Source organism: Canis aureus, chromosome 14 (assembly GCF_053574225.1).
Source record: "Canis aureus isolate CA01 chromosome 14, VMU_Caureus_v.1.0, whole genome shotgun sequence".
NCBI lineage: Eukaryota > Metazoa > Chordata > Mammalia > Carnivora > Canidae > Canis > Canis aureus.
In genome coordinates this window covers 3,788,751-3,806,467 of record NC_135624.1, presented here as the reverse complement: position 1 = coordinate 3,806,467, position 17,717 = coordinate 3,788,751, and the positions used below count along the sequence as shown (strand labels likewise).

At 35.6% G+C, this 17,717-nt stretch overlaps 1 protein-coding gene across 7 annotated transcripts in view; it reads left to right on the top strand.

Annotated features, from left to right (window-relative positions):
• STK3 (serine/threonine kinase 3) overlaps positions 1 to 17,717 on the top strand; it is a 378,723-nt gene that overhangs the window by 249,899 nt on the left and 111,107 nt on the right. For all 7 annotated transcript variants that reach the window (XM_077846732.1, XM_077846731.1, XM_077846729.1 and 4 more), the window contains 2 exons: positions 4,154 to 4,291; positions 9,963 to 10,088. In XM_077846732.1, the coding sequence (XP_077702858.1) occupies positions 4,154 to 4,291; positions 9,963 to 10,088 (264 nt within the window). The remainder of the gene's footprint in view (positions 1 to 4,153; positions 4,292 to 9,962; positions 10,089 to 17,717) is intronic.

The following is a 17,717-nucleotide window of genomic DNA, read 5'->3' as shown; positions in this document are numbered from 1 at the left end:
AATATAGTTTTGAACATGCAGAAAGTACTTGATAAATGTCATTTGATAGGTGCGTGTATCATAAAACGGGCTGTTGAAGAGGACTTAGATGTAAATACGTGTAATATGAGGTTAAGATGTATAAGAATAATCTCTTCTATTAAAGGATTTTCCCACTTTGAAAGAAGATAAGTATACTAATAAAGAAATTAACTCTTATCCTAGTATCAGCAGACTTGGATATTGAATCTTCACTGCTTTGTCCGTGGAAAGTCCTCTGGAACTTTCCAAGTGAGAAGCCAGTGATTGCACCATATTATAAGGGCTTTATTTTTTTATATATATTTTATTTAAATCAATTTGCCAACATATAGTATAACACCCAGTGCTTATCCCATCAAGTGCCCTCCTCAGTACCTGTCATCAGTTACCCCGTCCCCCCACCCTCTTCCCCTTCCGTAGCCATTTGTTTCCCAGAGTTAGGAGTCTTTCGTGGTTTGTCTTCCTATTTTTTACCCACTCAGTTTCCCTCCTTTCTGTAAGGGCTTTCTTTTTTTTTTTTTTTAATTTTTATTTATTTATGATAGTCACAGAGAGAGAGAGAGAGGCAGAGACACAGGCAGAGGGAGAAGCAGGCTCCATGCACCGGGAGCCCGACGTGGGATTCGATCCCGGGTCTCCAGGATCGCGCCCTGGGCCAAAGGCAGGCGCCAAACCGCTGCGCCACCCAGGGATCCCTGTAAGGGCTTTCAAAAGAGTGATACGGTGAATTGTTAAAATACCTGAGTGCCTTGCAATTAAAGTACTGATTTTTTTATTTCTTGAATTCTAGCGTAATTGTTCATTCTCCTTTTTTTCCACCCCTCCCAAACAATGCTGTTAGGATATATTCTTGGTTCTTCCTTTATAGTATCTCCTACTTTATTTCTTCCATTTCATTCCTGTAGAAATGAAGGAACTAGTTTGAACTCATCCTTACTTATCTTGGAGCATCTCTACTAGCCCCTAACTGCCTTTTCTATTCCATAGTTAGAGTGTTTCTAGGGTTTTGTTTTTGTTTAATCTACTTCTTGGGTTATAAACAACTCAGTTCAAAAACAAATACACATACACTCCAGAAAAAACTTTTTAGGTGTGTACTTTCTTGCTGACTAAACTTCATATCCTCCTTTCCCCTTCTAATATTCTCATTTCCTAGTCCCTTACCAGGCAGTCATTTGTTCGCTTGTTCGCTGTTCCTCCTAATGGAGGAACATTCCATTCCATTCTCTTGCTTTTCCTTATTAGGAGAATGACCTTTCTTTTGTGTGCCTTGTATCATTTCTCTTATTATTATACTGTTATTTAATTCTTTTATTGTTTGTGCTTTCATTATCAGGCTAGGCTAGAAGTTCGTTCAGGGTAGTGGCAATATTTCCTGCTGCTGCTTTGAGCTCCATTTAATGCTCAACACCATGCTTTCTGTGTGGCAGGCACTTAACAGATACTTCTGACCTTGATTACTACTTTGTTATCCTTCATCCATATTTTTTTTTTATTGTAGTAAAATACACATAACATAAAATTAACCATTTTAAATGTACAGTGCTGTGAAATCAAGTACATTCACGTTTGCTGAACGGCAATCACTATCATCCACCTCTAGAATTTTTTCATTTTTCCCAGTTGAAACTCTCTGCCTGTTAAACACTAGGTCTTCATTCCCCCCTTCCCACAACTCTTGGCAACCACCATTCCATTCTCTGTCTCCATGAATTTGACTACTGTAGGAACCTCATATTAGAGAAATCATATAATGTTGTCCTTTCATGACTCAGCATAATATTTTCAGGGTCTATGGGTATCGTAGCATGTGTCAAAATTTTCTTTTAAGGTTAAACAATACTCTATTGCATGTGTATTTACAGTATAACCACTATTTTGTGTATCCATTCATCTGTTGATGAACGCTTGGGTTGCTTGCATTTTTTTTGTCCACTGTGAATAGTGCTGCTCTGAACTTGGGTATACAAATATCTGTTCTATTCCCTGCCTTTACTTCTTTTGGGTACGTACCCAAAAGTGGAATTAGGAGATCATATGATAATTCTGTGTTTGATTTTTTAAGGAATTACCATACTGTTTTTCAAGCAACTCCACCATTTTGCATTCCCACCAACAAAGCATGAGGATTCCAGTTGCTCCACATCCTTGCCACCACTTGTTATTTTGTTTTTAAAAAAATAATAGCCATGCTAATGGATATGAGAGGTATCTCATTGTGGTTTTGATTTGCATTTCTCTAGTGATTGGTGATGTTTGGTACCTTTTCCTGTACTTATTGGCCATTTGTATGTTCTTTGAAGAAATATCTTTTTGAGTTCTTTGGCCATCTTTTAAGTTGGGTTCTTTGGGGTTTTTTTGTTGTTGTTGAGTTATATATCCTGGATATTATGATTTGCAAATATTTTCTCCCATTTTCACTGTTTCACTCCCTTTTCACTTTGTTGATAGAGTCCTTTGATGCATAAGTTTTGAATTTTTTTAAAAGATTTTATTTATTTATTCATGAGAGACCAAGAGAGAGGCAGAGACACACAGGCAGAAGGAGAAGCAGGCTCCATGCAGGGAGCCTGACATGGTACTTGATCCCAGGTCTCCAGGATAATGCCCTGGGCTGAAGGTGGGGCTAAACTGCTGAGCCACCCGGGCTGCCCTAAGTTCTGAATTTTGATGAAGCCCAATTACCTATTTTTTCTTTTGTTGCCTGGATTTGGGGTGTCACATCCAAGAAATTATTGCGAAATCCAATGTCTTGAAGCTTTCCTCTTATGTTTTCTTGTAAGTTTTATAGTTTTAGCTCTTACTGTTAGGGTCATTGATCCATTTTCATTTAATTTTTTTGTATATGATACAACATAAGAATCCAAATTCATTTTTATTGCATATGTATTTTCCGTCTTCTCCTTACCATGTGTTGAAAAGACTATATTTTCTCTACTTAATGATCTTTACCTCATTTATATTTATTTCATTGGATGACTTTCAACTTTATTGTCACAGTTGATTGTAGTAGTAGTGCTGACACATTTGTTTTAACTTTATTGTGTTTTTATTTTTTATATCTTTTCAAAGAAAATGATGTTTTAGTGATAATATTTTATCAGGAACTATTGTAGATACCAACAGGATCAGTTAATTCATTACATATAGTGATTTCCTAAGAACATTAGGGATTGACTCTTTTGGTTGAAAAAGGATGACTAGATAGCTAGGAGGACAGGGATGCCAGGAAGACTTTTTAAAACTTTTGAATTTTGAACTATCTGAATGTATTTAATTAGTACTAAGATACTAATACTAAATTAAATCATTAGCAATAAATTTAAGTGTTATATTACCTTCAAAACTTTGCGTTTGGAATCCTGACTTATGTATGTATGTATGTATGTATGTATTTATTTATTTATTTATTTATTTATTTATTTATTTATTTTAAATTTTTATTTATTTATGATAGTCACACACACACAGAGAGAGAGAGAGGCAGAGACATAGGCAGAGGTAGAAGCAGGCTCCATGCACCGGGAGCCCGACGTGGGACTCGATCCCGGGTCTCCAGGATCGTGCCCTGGGCCAAAGGCAGGCGCTAAACTGCTGCGCCACCCAGGGATCCCCCTGACTTATGTATTTAGAAAAGGAAATAAAAGTCTTAGCTCTATTAGTATTATTTCAAATGACAGTAGTACTTTTATTTATATTTAAATAATCTGGATTGCAGAAGCAGATTGGACTGCTGCTGTCCATTTTGAGCAGCAGTACTTATATAAAACTGAAATGGGAAGTAAATCTGGCACGCAATAGCAATATTAGGGAATACATCTGTTTAATTAGAGAATGTCCTTAGTTTGGTAAAAGGGTTAGAATTGCAGTCTTGTTTGGAGACTGATTAAAAATAATAGATAAAATAAAGAATGATGTGCTCAATGAGCTACAATTCAAATAGAGGAAATTTAATGGGAAATGATTACATTAGTAGCAGATGGACTTGCTTCCTGAATTGCAATCTTACTGGAAATCCTAGAACAGCTTAAATTTGTTTTTCAGGTTTAGAGTCTGATAGAAAGATAGATTTGTTTATTTGGTGTTCTGTCGTGATTCTTACTGTGTCTTTTGGCTATTTCATTTTTGCTAGGCTATTTTTATGATTCCCACAAACCCACCACCAACATTCAGGAAGCCAGAACTTTGGTCTGATGATTTCACTGATTTTGTTAAAAAGTGCCTAGTGAAGAATCCTGAGCAGAGAGCTACTGCAACACAACTTTTACAGGTCAGTATTTATGCATCTAAGGGAAAAATATTTTCTTTATACTCTGTAACTGTCTCACATTAACCAGAATTGCTGAGGGTTTTATTAACTGATTTCTCAAGATGTAAACCTCTAAGGAAATATGGATTATCAAAGACATACACATCATTCTTCTCCTACATGTTCTCTTTGTCTCATTTTTTTCTTTTCTGTTTTCCAAATTGAGTCTTCTGCCTTTCCCCTTTTTTCTGTTTCTTTGTTGTCAACTCTTCTCCAAAGTAAAACAAAACTTCCAAAGGGTTCTCATTTCAGAAGTGAGTTATTTTCTCCACTGTTAGTATTTTTCGTGTTTTTTTTTCCCCTGATGTGTTGTTACTCCTTGCCTCGGTATTTCGTCTTTGACTTTTTGATCTACCATATGGTATATAAATACAAGATCCTTGATTGAGCCCCTTGAAAAGATTTCATACTGTATATACATACTGGTTATAAGATTATCTAAATACTTTTCAGTACCCCTGGTATGAGTATATTTTATATCCAGAGTATCAGGAGGCTTTTTTTTTTAATCTACCTTGACATTTAATGCAATTAGAAATAATTTAACACTTTTATTTATTTTTTAAAAGATTTTATTTATTTATTCATGAGAGACACACAGAGAGAAGCAGAGGCACAGGCATAGTCCCGCAGGAAGCCTGCTACAGGACTCCATCCCAGGACCCCAGGATCATGACCTGAGCCAAAGGCAGATGCTCAACCACTGAGCCACCTAGGCGTCCCTTTTTTCTTTTCTTTTTTTTTTAGATTTTATTTATTTATTCATGAGAGACACACAGAGAGAGGCAGAGACACAGGCAGAGGGAGAAGCAGGCTCCCTGTGGGGAGCCTGATGTGGGACTCGATCCTAGGACCCCAGGATCATGATCTGAGCCAAAGGCAGACGCTCAGCCCCTAAGCCACCCAGGTGTCCTGTAACATTTTTTTTTTAATTTTTTAATTTATTTATGATAGTCACACAGAGAGAGAGAGAGAGAGAGAGAGAGAGAGAGGCAGAGACATGGGCAGAGGGAGAAGCAGGTTCCATGCACCGGGAGCCCGACGTGGGATTTTGATCCCGGGTCTCCAGGATCACGCCCTGGGCCAAAGGCAGGCGCTAAACCACTGTGCCACCCAGGGATCCCGTCCTGTAACATTTTTAAAAAGTGTTTGTATCTTTATTTTCCCAATTGGCTTAGAGGTCTAAACTAATAAGTGGGTCTTACATTAATAAAACTTGATATCTGGAAGTTCATTCTTTTTTGACCCAGCAATTACACTCCTAGAAATTTGTTCTATAGAAAAATTTAACCATGTGTGACATAACTGATGTGTAAAAGTATTCATAGTACATTGTAACCACAAAAGATCAGAAACAACATAAATATCTGTCCACAAGTTGGAAGCAGTCCCCTGGGAGGAGTGGCTGACAGAGTACACGCACCTGCACGTGTGTATATATATGTATCGTTGTAGTTTATAGTATTGGTTATAATACTCACACAATCATATATATCACTAATATGTTGTATTAATATACAATAATAATTATATAATTATATATTTCATTATAATGTTTTTCATCTATAAACCGTGCATGTGTGTGTATGCATGCGCCAGTGCTTGCAGTGGAGCAGCTCTGGAAAAATAATCAAGAAACTGACCTCAGAGAAAGCAACTATAAAGCTGAGAAGAAGGAGTGGCATGGAGACATACATTTTGCTGAATTCTCTTTTTGAGCCTTTTGAGTTCTGTGTTAGATGCAAATACTGCCTTTCAAAAATTAATTGAAATATTTATTTTGAAATATTTTGAGCATTTCAAAGGAGTTTTGAGCATGTAAATCAAGAGCCATTCGGTATTGTTATCATATTGAGTATCTAAATTATTTAACCCCGAGGACGGTAAGAAAGGAGAGGGGGGAATAAAACAGAAAAAGTGGGACAGATAGGGCACAAAAAATGGTGATGAAAATAAATCCAAATATAACTGTTAACTGAATTTTAGATAATGTAACTAGTGTTTCTTTGTAGTCTTTTTTTCTATAATCTTTTCTAATCTTAAGAAATTCTGGGTTTTTGTTTTTTTTCCTTTGAGTCCTTAGGATAAAAAAGCATTTAAGAAATATTCTTAAAAAAAAAAAAAAAAAAGAAATATTCTAGGGGCACCTGGGAGACTCAGTAGGTTGAACCTCTGACTTGATTTCAGCTCAGGTTATGATCTCATGGGTCATGAGATTGAACTCTGTGCTCAGCAGGGAGTCTGCTGGAGATTCTTTCCCTCTCCTTCTGCCCTTCCCCATACCCCCTTTCTTTTTCTCTCTCTCTCCCCCCACTTCCAAGTAAATGAATCTTTAATAAAAAGAAATATTCTAGTACAATTCCTTAATTTTGTGGATGAAGGTCTTGAAGCCCAGAAAAGTTAGTATATGTGCTGCCGAAGCGAGCACGAAGCCCAGAAAAGTTAAATGACTCACTAAATATCACACAGTGAACATGACTGTTGTGGGTTTATTCCATTTGCCCCCATCTCCACTCTTTCTCTACTCTGTTTTCTGCCCAGGAAGTTGACTTGTATGGGCTACATTAACAACTTCTGTTACTCTCTAGTTCTGTTACCTTCTAGTTGGTTTAGCTCAAACATCTTTTTTTTTTTTTGACAAGAGCAAATTGTGCAACTGATTTAATAATATAGTGCTTATGAACTAATATTTGCTTTCTTGATTTTTTTCTGTTGTGCTATTGACCATTCAAGGCCCTCTATTATAATGTACTCTTTCTTGTCTTTTTTTTTTTAAGATTTATTTATTTATTTGAGAGAGAGCACATGAGGAGGGGCAGACAGAGAGGGAGAGAGAATATCCAGCAGACTGTGCTGAGTGCAGAGCCTTCCTCTTGGGGCTCAATCTCACAACCCTGAGATCACAACCTGAGTTAAAACCAAGAGTTGGGTGCTTAACTGACTGTGCCACCCAGGCATGCCGCTGGTCTAGCTTCTTAACTGACCCCTAGCTACCTCCTTTTTTTTCTCTATAGATTCTGAAATAATGGACTTGTAATTTCTTATACAGACCATGCTTTTTCAATCCTCTGTACCTTTTCTCACACTGTTTTCCCCATCCCCTACCTAGTTTAAAACCCCGTTCACCAACAGGCTCCTTCCTACTCTTATCTAATTGTTTAGAATTCAGATTAGCTACTCCTCCAGGAAGCCTTCCTCTCATCCTTGTTTATTAGGCTAGTTGTCATTCCTTGGTGTTTTGATAAGTTCATATCACCTATTGGTATCCAGTGCTTAATACATGTGTACTAGATAGAATGATTGAGTCTCATTAGACGCATTTGAGTCTTACTTTGCTAGATGCCTAGAAGCCATTCTGTCTCTTAAAGGGGTTTTGCACATGTCTTACATGTTATGGCTCTCAGAGGACAGCCTTATCACCAAATTTTAGTGGACATGTCTATAGCCTACCTGTACAGATGATACCATGTTGATTTCTAGATCCTGAAAAAGAAAATTTTTAAAAATTCATGGTGAATTGTTATAGTGGTTTATTCTCATAGTACAACATAATAATTGTATAAATTTAAAAGAATCATGGACTGAAAGGATCCTTTGAAATTATTAGTTAACTCATAGTAGTTTTCAAAAGATGAGGAAATTAAAACCCCAAAGAAATGAAAGGACAGGTTTCAAGTTCAGCCTACCAGGGCTAGAGTTGCTCATGGGAAACCCAGACCCTGAAGTGGGCTCCTGCTCCAGGATGTCCTTCTGTGAGAATGTGAGGTTGACTGAGAGCTGCCATTACTTGAATTTACCCCTGGGCTTGGCTGTTATAGATGGCATCCTGGTTACTCTTTGCACTCCTGTGACATGTGCCTTATTCTTCATTTGACCAGTTCAGCTAAGGAGTAGAAACTTTATTTACCTTGTTGTCCCTCTCATTTACAGTAGTCAGAATACTTTCTCTTCATACATTGAGATCTATATCAAACTGTGTTATAGTATTTGCTTTAACCTTTAAGCAGTTGAGAAAACTCAAAAGAATAAGAGGATTCTATTGTGTTAACCCCATTTTTGCTCTTTCCATTGTTCTTTCTCTTAGCTTTTCACAGTCCCTTCTTTTATTAAACTTCCTTTCTGTTTAGAGGACTTCCTGGAAACCACTTTTTAAAGATAGATCTACAGTAACATTCTCTTAGTTTTCCTTCATCTGAGAATGTCTGAACTTCTCTTCTTTCCTGAAGGAAATATTTTTATATTCTGTTCATCTTTATTAAAATAACTATATATTGACATATAATTGTGAAAATTACATTTTGAAACTGTATGGCTGCCTCGAAAGGTTATCTATCTCAAATTGTACTTGTAACCTGTCCCTCTACTTTCTCTCACACTACCCCACCCCTTCAATAAAAGAGGTGCTGGGTGGCTCAGTTGGTTGAGCGCCTGACTCTTGATTTAGACTCGGGTCATGAATTCAGGGTGGTGAGATTGAGCTCCACATTAGTCTCTGTGCTGGGTGTGGAGTCTGCTTAAGATATTCTTTCTCTCTCTCTCTCTTTCCTGCTTTTAAAAAAAAAAAAAGTCTTTGAAAACCCTGGTCTATTCTGGTGGTTTCCCTTCTGTTTATAAGAATTGTAGCAAACTCAGATATTTTAGCTAGATCAGGATGATATAAAAAAAGAAGTTAAGGGATCCCTGGGTGGCGCAGCGGTTTGGCGCCTGCCTTTGGCCCGGGGCACGATCCTGGAGCCCCGGGATCGAATCCCACGTCGGGCTCCCGGTGCATGGAGCCTGCTTCTCCCTCTGCCTGTGTCTCTGCCTCTCTGTCTCTCTCTGTGTGACTATCATGAATAAATAAATAAAATCTTAAAAAAAAAAAAAAAAAAGAAGTTAAAAGTTTTAAACATAGTATAGAAATGAGACAATATTTTCTGAAAGGTATTTTTCTTTTATTGCTGTTATTTCTCCATTGGAGATTATTATATTATTGAAAATATACTAAAGTAAAAAAAATATGTAAAAGAAGTAACAAAGTAGTTGCCCTCCTTTTGATCACTGTCAGTTTAAGATTAATTAAATTTGTACATATTACTAGAATAATTTTATTTTTATATGTAATATAATCACCAATCTTGTTTATGTTTTTAATTAATTTTTAATTTTTTAAAGCTTTTATTTAAATTCCAGTTAGTAACATACAGTGTAATATTCGTTTCAGGTATACAATATAATGATTTAGTACTTCCATACAACACCTGGTGCTCATCACACCAAGTGCACTCCATAATCCTCATCACCCACCTCCCCTGTGGTAACTGAAAATCACCAGTCTTTAAAAAAATTTTATCTTTTTCACTACCTAATGTATAGTTCCTTTGGACAATTACATTTTTAAAGGTAATGTAGTTTTATTAAAAGGATTGCACTTTTTATGTGTGCTTTAATGGTTTTCTAAAGACAAGTAAACCTAAAAACAAATTCTTTATTTCTAAAGTAGCTGAAATATTCTCTTTTCTTAATGTTTACATTTAATTCTGGTTGAAATAATCATTGAAACCTATGAAGCACTTATATATTGTTTTAACATATTTTAGGCATAATTCAGAGAAATCTTTTGAATTTATACCATCGACTTTTACTTTTCCAGCATCCTTTTATCAAGAATGCAAAGCCTGTATCAATTTTAAGAGACCTGATCACAGAAGCTATGGAGATCAAAGCTAAAAGACATGAAGAGCAGCAGCGAGAATTGGAAGAGGAGGAAGAAAATTCGGTTAGTAAATACCTTCAAAAAATCCATTTTTTTCTTCTGAGTCACTTTTAATAACAAAATAACGTAATTATGTATCACATTTTATGATGTCCAATGCTTCTGTTCTTCAATAATGATGTTTTCCTTGTTTTAAATTATAAATTTTCTTTCTGGAAGATCCAGAGATGAATACCTCTTAAAATTCAGATAGTTATAAAATCTGAAAACACAAATATTTTATTTTTCTACTGATTGAAAATGTCATTGATAATATCTTTATTTTCCCATTGAAGTTTGTTTTAATCTTATAGTTTACTAAAGTTATAGTTCTAATCTTACAGTTATTAAAAATAATTATTTTGCTAATTTATATTTGTTTCAAATTTCAGAGACTGGTATCCAATTGGGATTTCTTTTGAAATTCTTTTATGCCCTTTTCATCAATTATTAAACTTTGTGTCATAAGGTAGCCCAGGACAAGTGTACGTCTTTGCAGAGCTGATTTATGATCATATTTTTTTTAGACATGTAACTACACCAGTTATTCATTTGGCAGTGACTATGGACTGCCTGCTGAGAAAGATATTTTAAAATTATTTTCTAGATGTAAGATTTTTACTAACGACTTCATTCAGAATTTTAAATAACATTTTTATAAAGGTGGTTTTATCTGTAACTTTGGGTTTGTATATTCTACAAAGTGAAATAAGTGATATGGAATGAGGTAAAGACCTTGGTTCTTGGTTTCAAAAGGCTTTATAAATCCCACCCTAGGTTCCTGCGTATTGATTGATAGATATGGTTAATTGATTTCTCTCTAGTTGATATTTATAAATGTTAATTTTTTTCTAGATTTTTTGGGTAGTTTTTAAAGCACTTCTATCATATATTATTTCATTTTATCTTTAGAAAAAGTAAGATTGGTCACATATTATGTGTTGTTATCCCATATGGCAGATGAGTAAAATTAGGTTAGGAGAGAAAAGATTTACCAAAGTTGATGAAGCTAATGAAGAACCAAGAGTAAAAGTAGGTTTTTACTTGTAAGCTCCCATGTTCATTCATCAATACTTTATGCTTACTTTGCAATCAAATGTTTACTGGTACTTTAGAAATAAACAACATTGGCTTATCAGAGTTATATAATCAGAGTTATATAATTTCTGGTAAGTTTATATTCACAAAAATGTCTAGTTCTTGCTCTTCTGTGGTGGCACCCATCTGCCTTGCTTTCACCTCATGCAAGCTTCATATGAGTGCTAATCTGGTAGACCTGCCTTCACTTAGCTGTCAGTGGGCAGATGATTGTTTTGCTTTGTTCTGTCTTCCTTGCTTAAATTATAGGCCAGTTTCCATTTTTGATGGCTAAAGAACCATTGATTACTCCAGAACTTACCAGTTTTTACTAGGTTTAAGACCTTGCTATAGTCACTTTGGTGACTTTCTGCCATTTCTATGATCTGTTTCTTCACTATTTTCCTCTTCTCCACTGATTGATCTTCTTTCAAGTTTTTTATTTTTAATGTGCCAAACACCTTTCCTCTCTCTGCTTGAAACACTTCGTCCCAAGAACTGGAGTCACTTGGTTCTTACCTTTTTGAGTCTCAGCTTTAAATATCACCATCCAAAACTTAGTAGCTTAAAGCAATACACATCCATTATTTCATGATATCTGCAGATCACTTATTTCAAAAGTGGCTTAGTTGGATGATTTTCAGGGTTTCTTATGAGGTTGCAGTCTAAGTGTTGGTGAGAGCTGTGGTCATCTGAAAGCTTGACAAGGACTGGAGTTCTAACCTAGCTTATTCGTATGGCTGTTGGTGGGCTGCTTCTGTTCCTTGCCATGTAGGACTCTCTCTAGGGCCGCTTGAGAGTCTTCACAACATGGTAACTGGCTTCTCTCAGAGTAAGTGATCCAAGAGGAAATCTTAATGCTTTTTATGACAGTCTCAAGACTTACACACTGTCACTTCTGCCACATTCTGTTTGTTTGTTTAAAGATTGCTTGATTTATTGATTGATGATAGACACACAGAGAGAGAGAGAGAGAGAGAGAGAGAGGAGGAGGAGGAGGAGGAAGAAGCAGGCTCCATGCCGGGAGCCCGACGTGGGACTCCATCCTGGGACTCCAGGATCGCGCCCTGGGCCAAAGGCAGGCGCCAAACCGCTGAGCCACCCAGGGATCCCCCACATTCTGTTTGTTAAAATAAGTTACTGGTCATGGAAAATGGTAGAGTAGGGAGCTCCAAGAATCTCTGCCTCCACAGTTTTACATGCCTGCCATCCCCCATTTTCTAGCTTAGCAGCAGCTGTGGAAACAGCAACAAGGAGAGGTGATAGGGGAAAGCAGTAAGAACCTTGTTCCCAAAAAATTGTGGCTTTGCATTTTGACCTGCCTGGTGGTTCCCTGAGGAGCCAGCGCAGAGACTTGCCCTTGTTTTGCCCCCCTTGAGCTAGAGCAGCCTCCGGGATGGTGTTTATCAAAAACATCTGAATTTACTAGAGCTAATAAACAAGTTCAGCACAGTTACAGGGTATAAGATCATATACAAAAATCAGTTATGTTTTCATCAGAATAATTTAAGCTAAGAAGGTTAAAGACTTGTACAGTGAAAAGTACAAAACATTGCTGAAAGAAATTAAAGAGTACCTAAATCTATGGAAGGACATCCTGTATAAATGGATTGGAAGACTTAATAATGTTACGATAACAATTTCGCCAAAGTGATTCATAGATTAATCCAATCCCTATCAAAATATCAGTGGTCTTTTTTGCAAAATGGAAAAGCCAATCCTCAAATTCAGATGGACCAAGGGGACTCTAAGTAGCTAAAACAAGATTGAAAAAGAGTAGCAAAGTTAGAGCTCTTACCTCCCAATTTCAAAACTTAACATAAGACTGTCATAATCAAATGTGTTACTGACATAAGGATAGACATATAGACCAATGGAATGGAACTGTGAGTCCTACTGAGACTGTGCTCGTGGTTCTGCCAAAAAGCTTTGTGGCTGTCCTATGAATCTTATTGTGGTTCATTCCATTAGAGCAGGCGACACTTACACATTTTGTTGAAATAATTGTTTCTTTACCTTGGGTTCCTGCTAAGACTGCTATGGGGCAATGCTTTTAAGCTTCTTAAAAGCCCTATTACCTATCTTGACTCTTTCTGAGGTCTTAGCAAAGGATTTTACAGTCACCCCTGCAGCTTGATTTTTAAATGATGTTTCTTGAATGTGTTTTGGATTTGACGTTTGCTTGGAAGCTTCTTCATAATTGTAGCATTGCTTGCTGTCTTAGAGGCTAGGAACTTACAAAACCAGCAAGTCTTGATTCTTTTTTTAATTCTTTCTTAAGATTATTTCTCTCCTTTTGCATTTTGTTGTAAGCAGCAGGAAGAAACCAGGCATCACCTTAAACACTCTGCCTGGAAATCTCCCTAGGTAGACTACCCAGTTTATTAGGTACATTTTTTTTACTCCCTGGCTACTATAGATAACCATGTCCTAAATTTTTAGCTACAAGATAATGAGAATATCCTTTCTTCAGTCTTCCCAGGTAGTCCTTAAACTCTAATTAACCAATGATTTTTTAAAGGCTAGTCTTAAAAAAAAAAAAAAAAAAAAAAACTAGTCTTAAGTTAGCTGGTGTGTTTTATTGAAATATTATACAGGCAGTTGAATAAATGTTTAAATATCTATACAGTAAAAGAGTTAGTGCTTATTGTTTTTAAGTAAAAGAACAAGGGAAACATTCCACATGTGGTATATTGGATGATTACTTAAAAGCAGAATAGATGGTGTTAATAAGTTGAATTTATGAGATAAGGCACCAAATGCACCTTGACAAGCAGTTATCTTTTAAGAAGATTAAAAGGTTGATAGTTTACAAGAGTTGCCTTGTCACTGGAGTTTAGGCATTTCCCATGTAGATCATGGAGTTAAGTAAAATACAAGGAGTTGAACAGATTTAGAAGAGTATATTAAGTGAAATGTTGAGTAAAAAGTAGGATACTTCTTGATGTTATATGTGTGTGTGTATATGTATGTATGTATATATATGTATATATATATGTATATATATATATATATACATATATATATATATGCACGTCTATATTATTTGCATGTATCAGGCCCTTTATTTTCACTTCCACCTAAAGGAAGGTTTTTTAAATTTCATATTAATTTAGTAATGACTCAAAGAAAAAGATTCTGCCTATTAATTGACCTGAGACTATGTCTTAGAGGTTCTGTTTTTGGAAAAGAAATGGGGACTTTCTGGTGATTTCATTATGGTTTGAACTCTAAGCTTCTCAGGCTATGGTCCTTAAGGTCTTGGGGTGGTGCATCGCCTTTAAATAATCCACGGAAGCAGTAATTCTCAGCATGGATATGGGGAGAAATGCAAGGGTGCTTTGAAAAATTCACTCCCCTACAGATGATGGTATAGCCTCCATATGAGCATTTTTCAGAACCTTCCACTTTCTCCCTGCCCCTGTTTCATAAGGGAACTTCAAATCGGTCTACCTGGTAAGACCTTTTTGACCTAGGTAGAGAATAGATAAAAGAATCAGCTTCAAAAAAAAAAAAAAAGAAAAAGAAAAATCAACTTCATTCAGTCTAGAAGCCTGTAATGTACCTAGTTGGTTAAATGAGGTGGGTAGACTTGATCTAAGAGCAGGACAAACTGCTTGGAGTTGAGTCCTGATTGTGTTCACATATAACTCTGTGTCTGGGCAAGTTGCTAACCTGTCCACTTCACTTTCACTATTTGTAAAAAGAAAATTAGTGATAGACTACATCTCATAGAGTCCTGTGGGAATATAATTTTTAAAAATATATTTTAGCACTTAGAACAGTATATTATACATAGTATGCTCAATAAAGTTTAGCTTTCATATTCATTAATGCTGCTACTTGTACCAGCAATATTGCTATTAATTATAACATTTTGACCAGGTTTTTTTGTTTTCGTTATTGTTTGGTTTGTTTAGCTTTTGGTTCCTTTGGTAGTAGTTGGTGCTGCTGCTAGTTTGCTACTCAAAGGGCCAACAGGATGCTGTCACTGATCAAATCTGAAGTAAAATTTATATTCACAATTTCTTTTGAAGTATTTTAAGACAAACTTTAAGTGGCCAGATGTGTTTGGAAGAATTGGTAGAGATTTTTGGAAACGTGCTCTAAGCTTACAAAAAATATATTTGAAGAAAACCAGTAAAGAAAATTTATTCTCGTTCCTTCACTTCCTGAAAGTAAATTAGATTTAGTAAGGAACATTTATATTTGAGGTAAAATTTTTGATCAAAATTAAAATTCCTTAACAGAATTGATTACTTTTAATTTTCATTTTCCGCATACAGTTAAATCACAATTTTAAAAAACCCCTACTAGTGTTTACATAGTTATGGCTATACAAATACTGTTTGCAGAGAAACATTATATTTTGGTTACATGTTCTCTCTTTTTTTGTGATTTCTAGAACTAATGATCATCTCCGTTTTTGTTACTGTTGTTTGTTGTTATTTTTTCTATGTAGCTATTTTTTCTATGTAGCTATGTAGTTATTTTTTCTATGTAGCATTTTCTCAAATGCTACATTCCTACACTCTCTGTAGGAGCCATAGACTTGTGTATGTTCAAACATAGATTATTTATTAGTTTCATACTTTTTTCTACGCATTCTTTGGCCCTCTTGCCTCCTCTAGTCTGTACTGACTACTTTCTAGAGTCTTGAGCAGACTAAGACCTCCCTTCAACATCATCCTGGAAATTTCCTTTTGTTCTGTTCTATAATGGATCCTCTATTCCCTGAATCTTGTGTTTCTTGTTTTCTTTCTTATTCTGATAGGTCTTATTTTCCAGGACCTTCCAGACATTAGCAGGGTTTGTTTATTTTTTAGCCCTTGTTTATCTGACCCTATCTTTCTTCTACCTTTACCCTTAAGAGATTGAGTATAAAGTTCTGGGCATAAAATACTGGATTGGAAATAATGTTCCCCTAAAATTTTGAAGGTTTTGTTCTATTTTCTAACTTGGCAGAAGACAAATGACAATCTGATACCTGATCTTTTTTTTTTTATGGAAGATTTTTAGATCTTCACTTTTCCCTATTGTTTAAATTTTTCATGACAATGTGCCTTGTAGATCTTTTTTCATTCATTGTGTGGAGTATCTTTTGGCCCTTTCAGTTTGGAAATACTATAACTGCTGTGTCATTTTATGTATGCTTTTTCATGATACTTTAATCTCTTTACTTGTCTCTGCTCTTGTACATTTTCTCTCTCTTTTCCTGGCACTATTTTATTTGGTTTTTGGACTTCTTAGATTTATCATTCAGTGATTTTTTTCCATTGTTTTCTCTTTTTGTTTTTCCTTGGAGGTCTCCTCAAGTTTATTTTCTAAACCTTCTATTTTTTTTCCCATGTCAAATATTTAATTTCCAAAACGTTCTCTTCTTCCACATTGTTGTTTTATTATCACTTTGAATTTTCTTTTGCTTCCTACCTTGTCTCTATTTTCTTTGTTTTGATCTCTGACTTCACTTTATGGGCTTTCTTCAAAGGTCTAGTTATTGTATTTGAGAGAAGCTCTAAAATTGCCTACTGAAAATTCTGTATGTAAGAGTAGAACTAGTTGACTTGTGAACTTTACTGAAAAAAAAATGGTAGCATACACTGCACTGAGGCCTGAATTTGCTTGTTTCTTGTGACTTCTCTCCATGCAAGCTTAAGTTTTAGATTTCTTCGGTCTGGTGAGTTAGTTGCTACTTATATATTTATCTGTTTTCAAGCTCCAAATTTTTGGACATCTCCTGTTTGCTATTTTCTCTCTCCCATAATCTTTGTCTTTAGGAATTTTTACTTTTCTGTGCCTTTATAATTCTGGAAGAGTTTTGAGAGGGATAGGCACAAACCCACATGTTTAGTCCTCTATTTTTTTTTTTTAATTTTTATTTATTTATGATAGTCACAGAGAGAGAGAGAGAGAGAGGCAGAGACAATAGGCAGAGGGAGAAGCAGGCTCCATGCACCGGGAGCCTGATGTGGGATTCGATCCCGGGTCTCCAGGATCGCGCCCTGGGCCAAAGGCAGGCGCCAAACCGCTGCGCCACCCAGGGATCTCTAGTCCTCTATTTTAATGGAAACTATTATCACTTGTAATTTCTTGAGTGTTCTGAAATCATAATTTGAAACATTGAGTTTTAATATGATATTAAATATATGTAAATCTGTAAAATTTCATATAGTTATTAACTCTGAGTACTTATAAATTAGCACAATTCAAAGAAAAATTATAGTCTGTTCTGTTCTAGATATTCTGGACAGTTTGTAAATCACAGTGACCTAAGCAGGGAAGGGAAACTTCTAAAAAGTAACACACAAAACCAGGACAATTTAAGGCAAATTAGTAGTTGATAAGAAGTAAATGGATATTTCTCTTTTTCTGAATCACTGTGTTGTCTATTACAACTAATTCTCTTTAGATGGTGGACTAAAGAAAGGTGCACTGTTGGATCTTCCAACCTTGAGCATTAGAAAATAATTATAATAAACCATTATCTGATTGATGCTATTTTTGTCTTAACATTTATATCTGTGATGTCAAGGTTGTTGATTTGCAACCTCTCCTTATTTTCATTTGTAACTCATC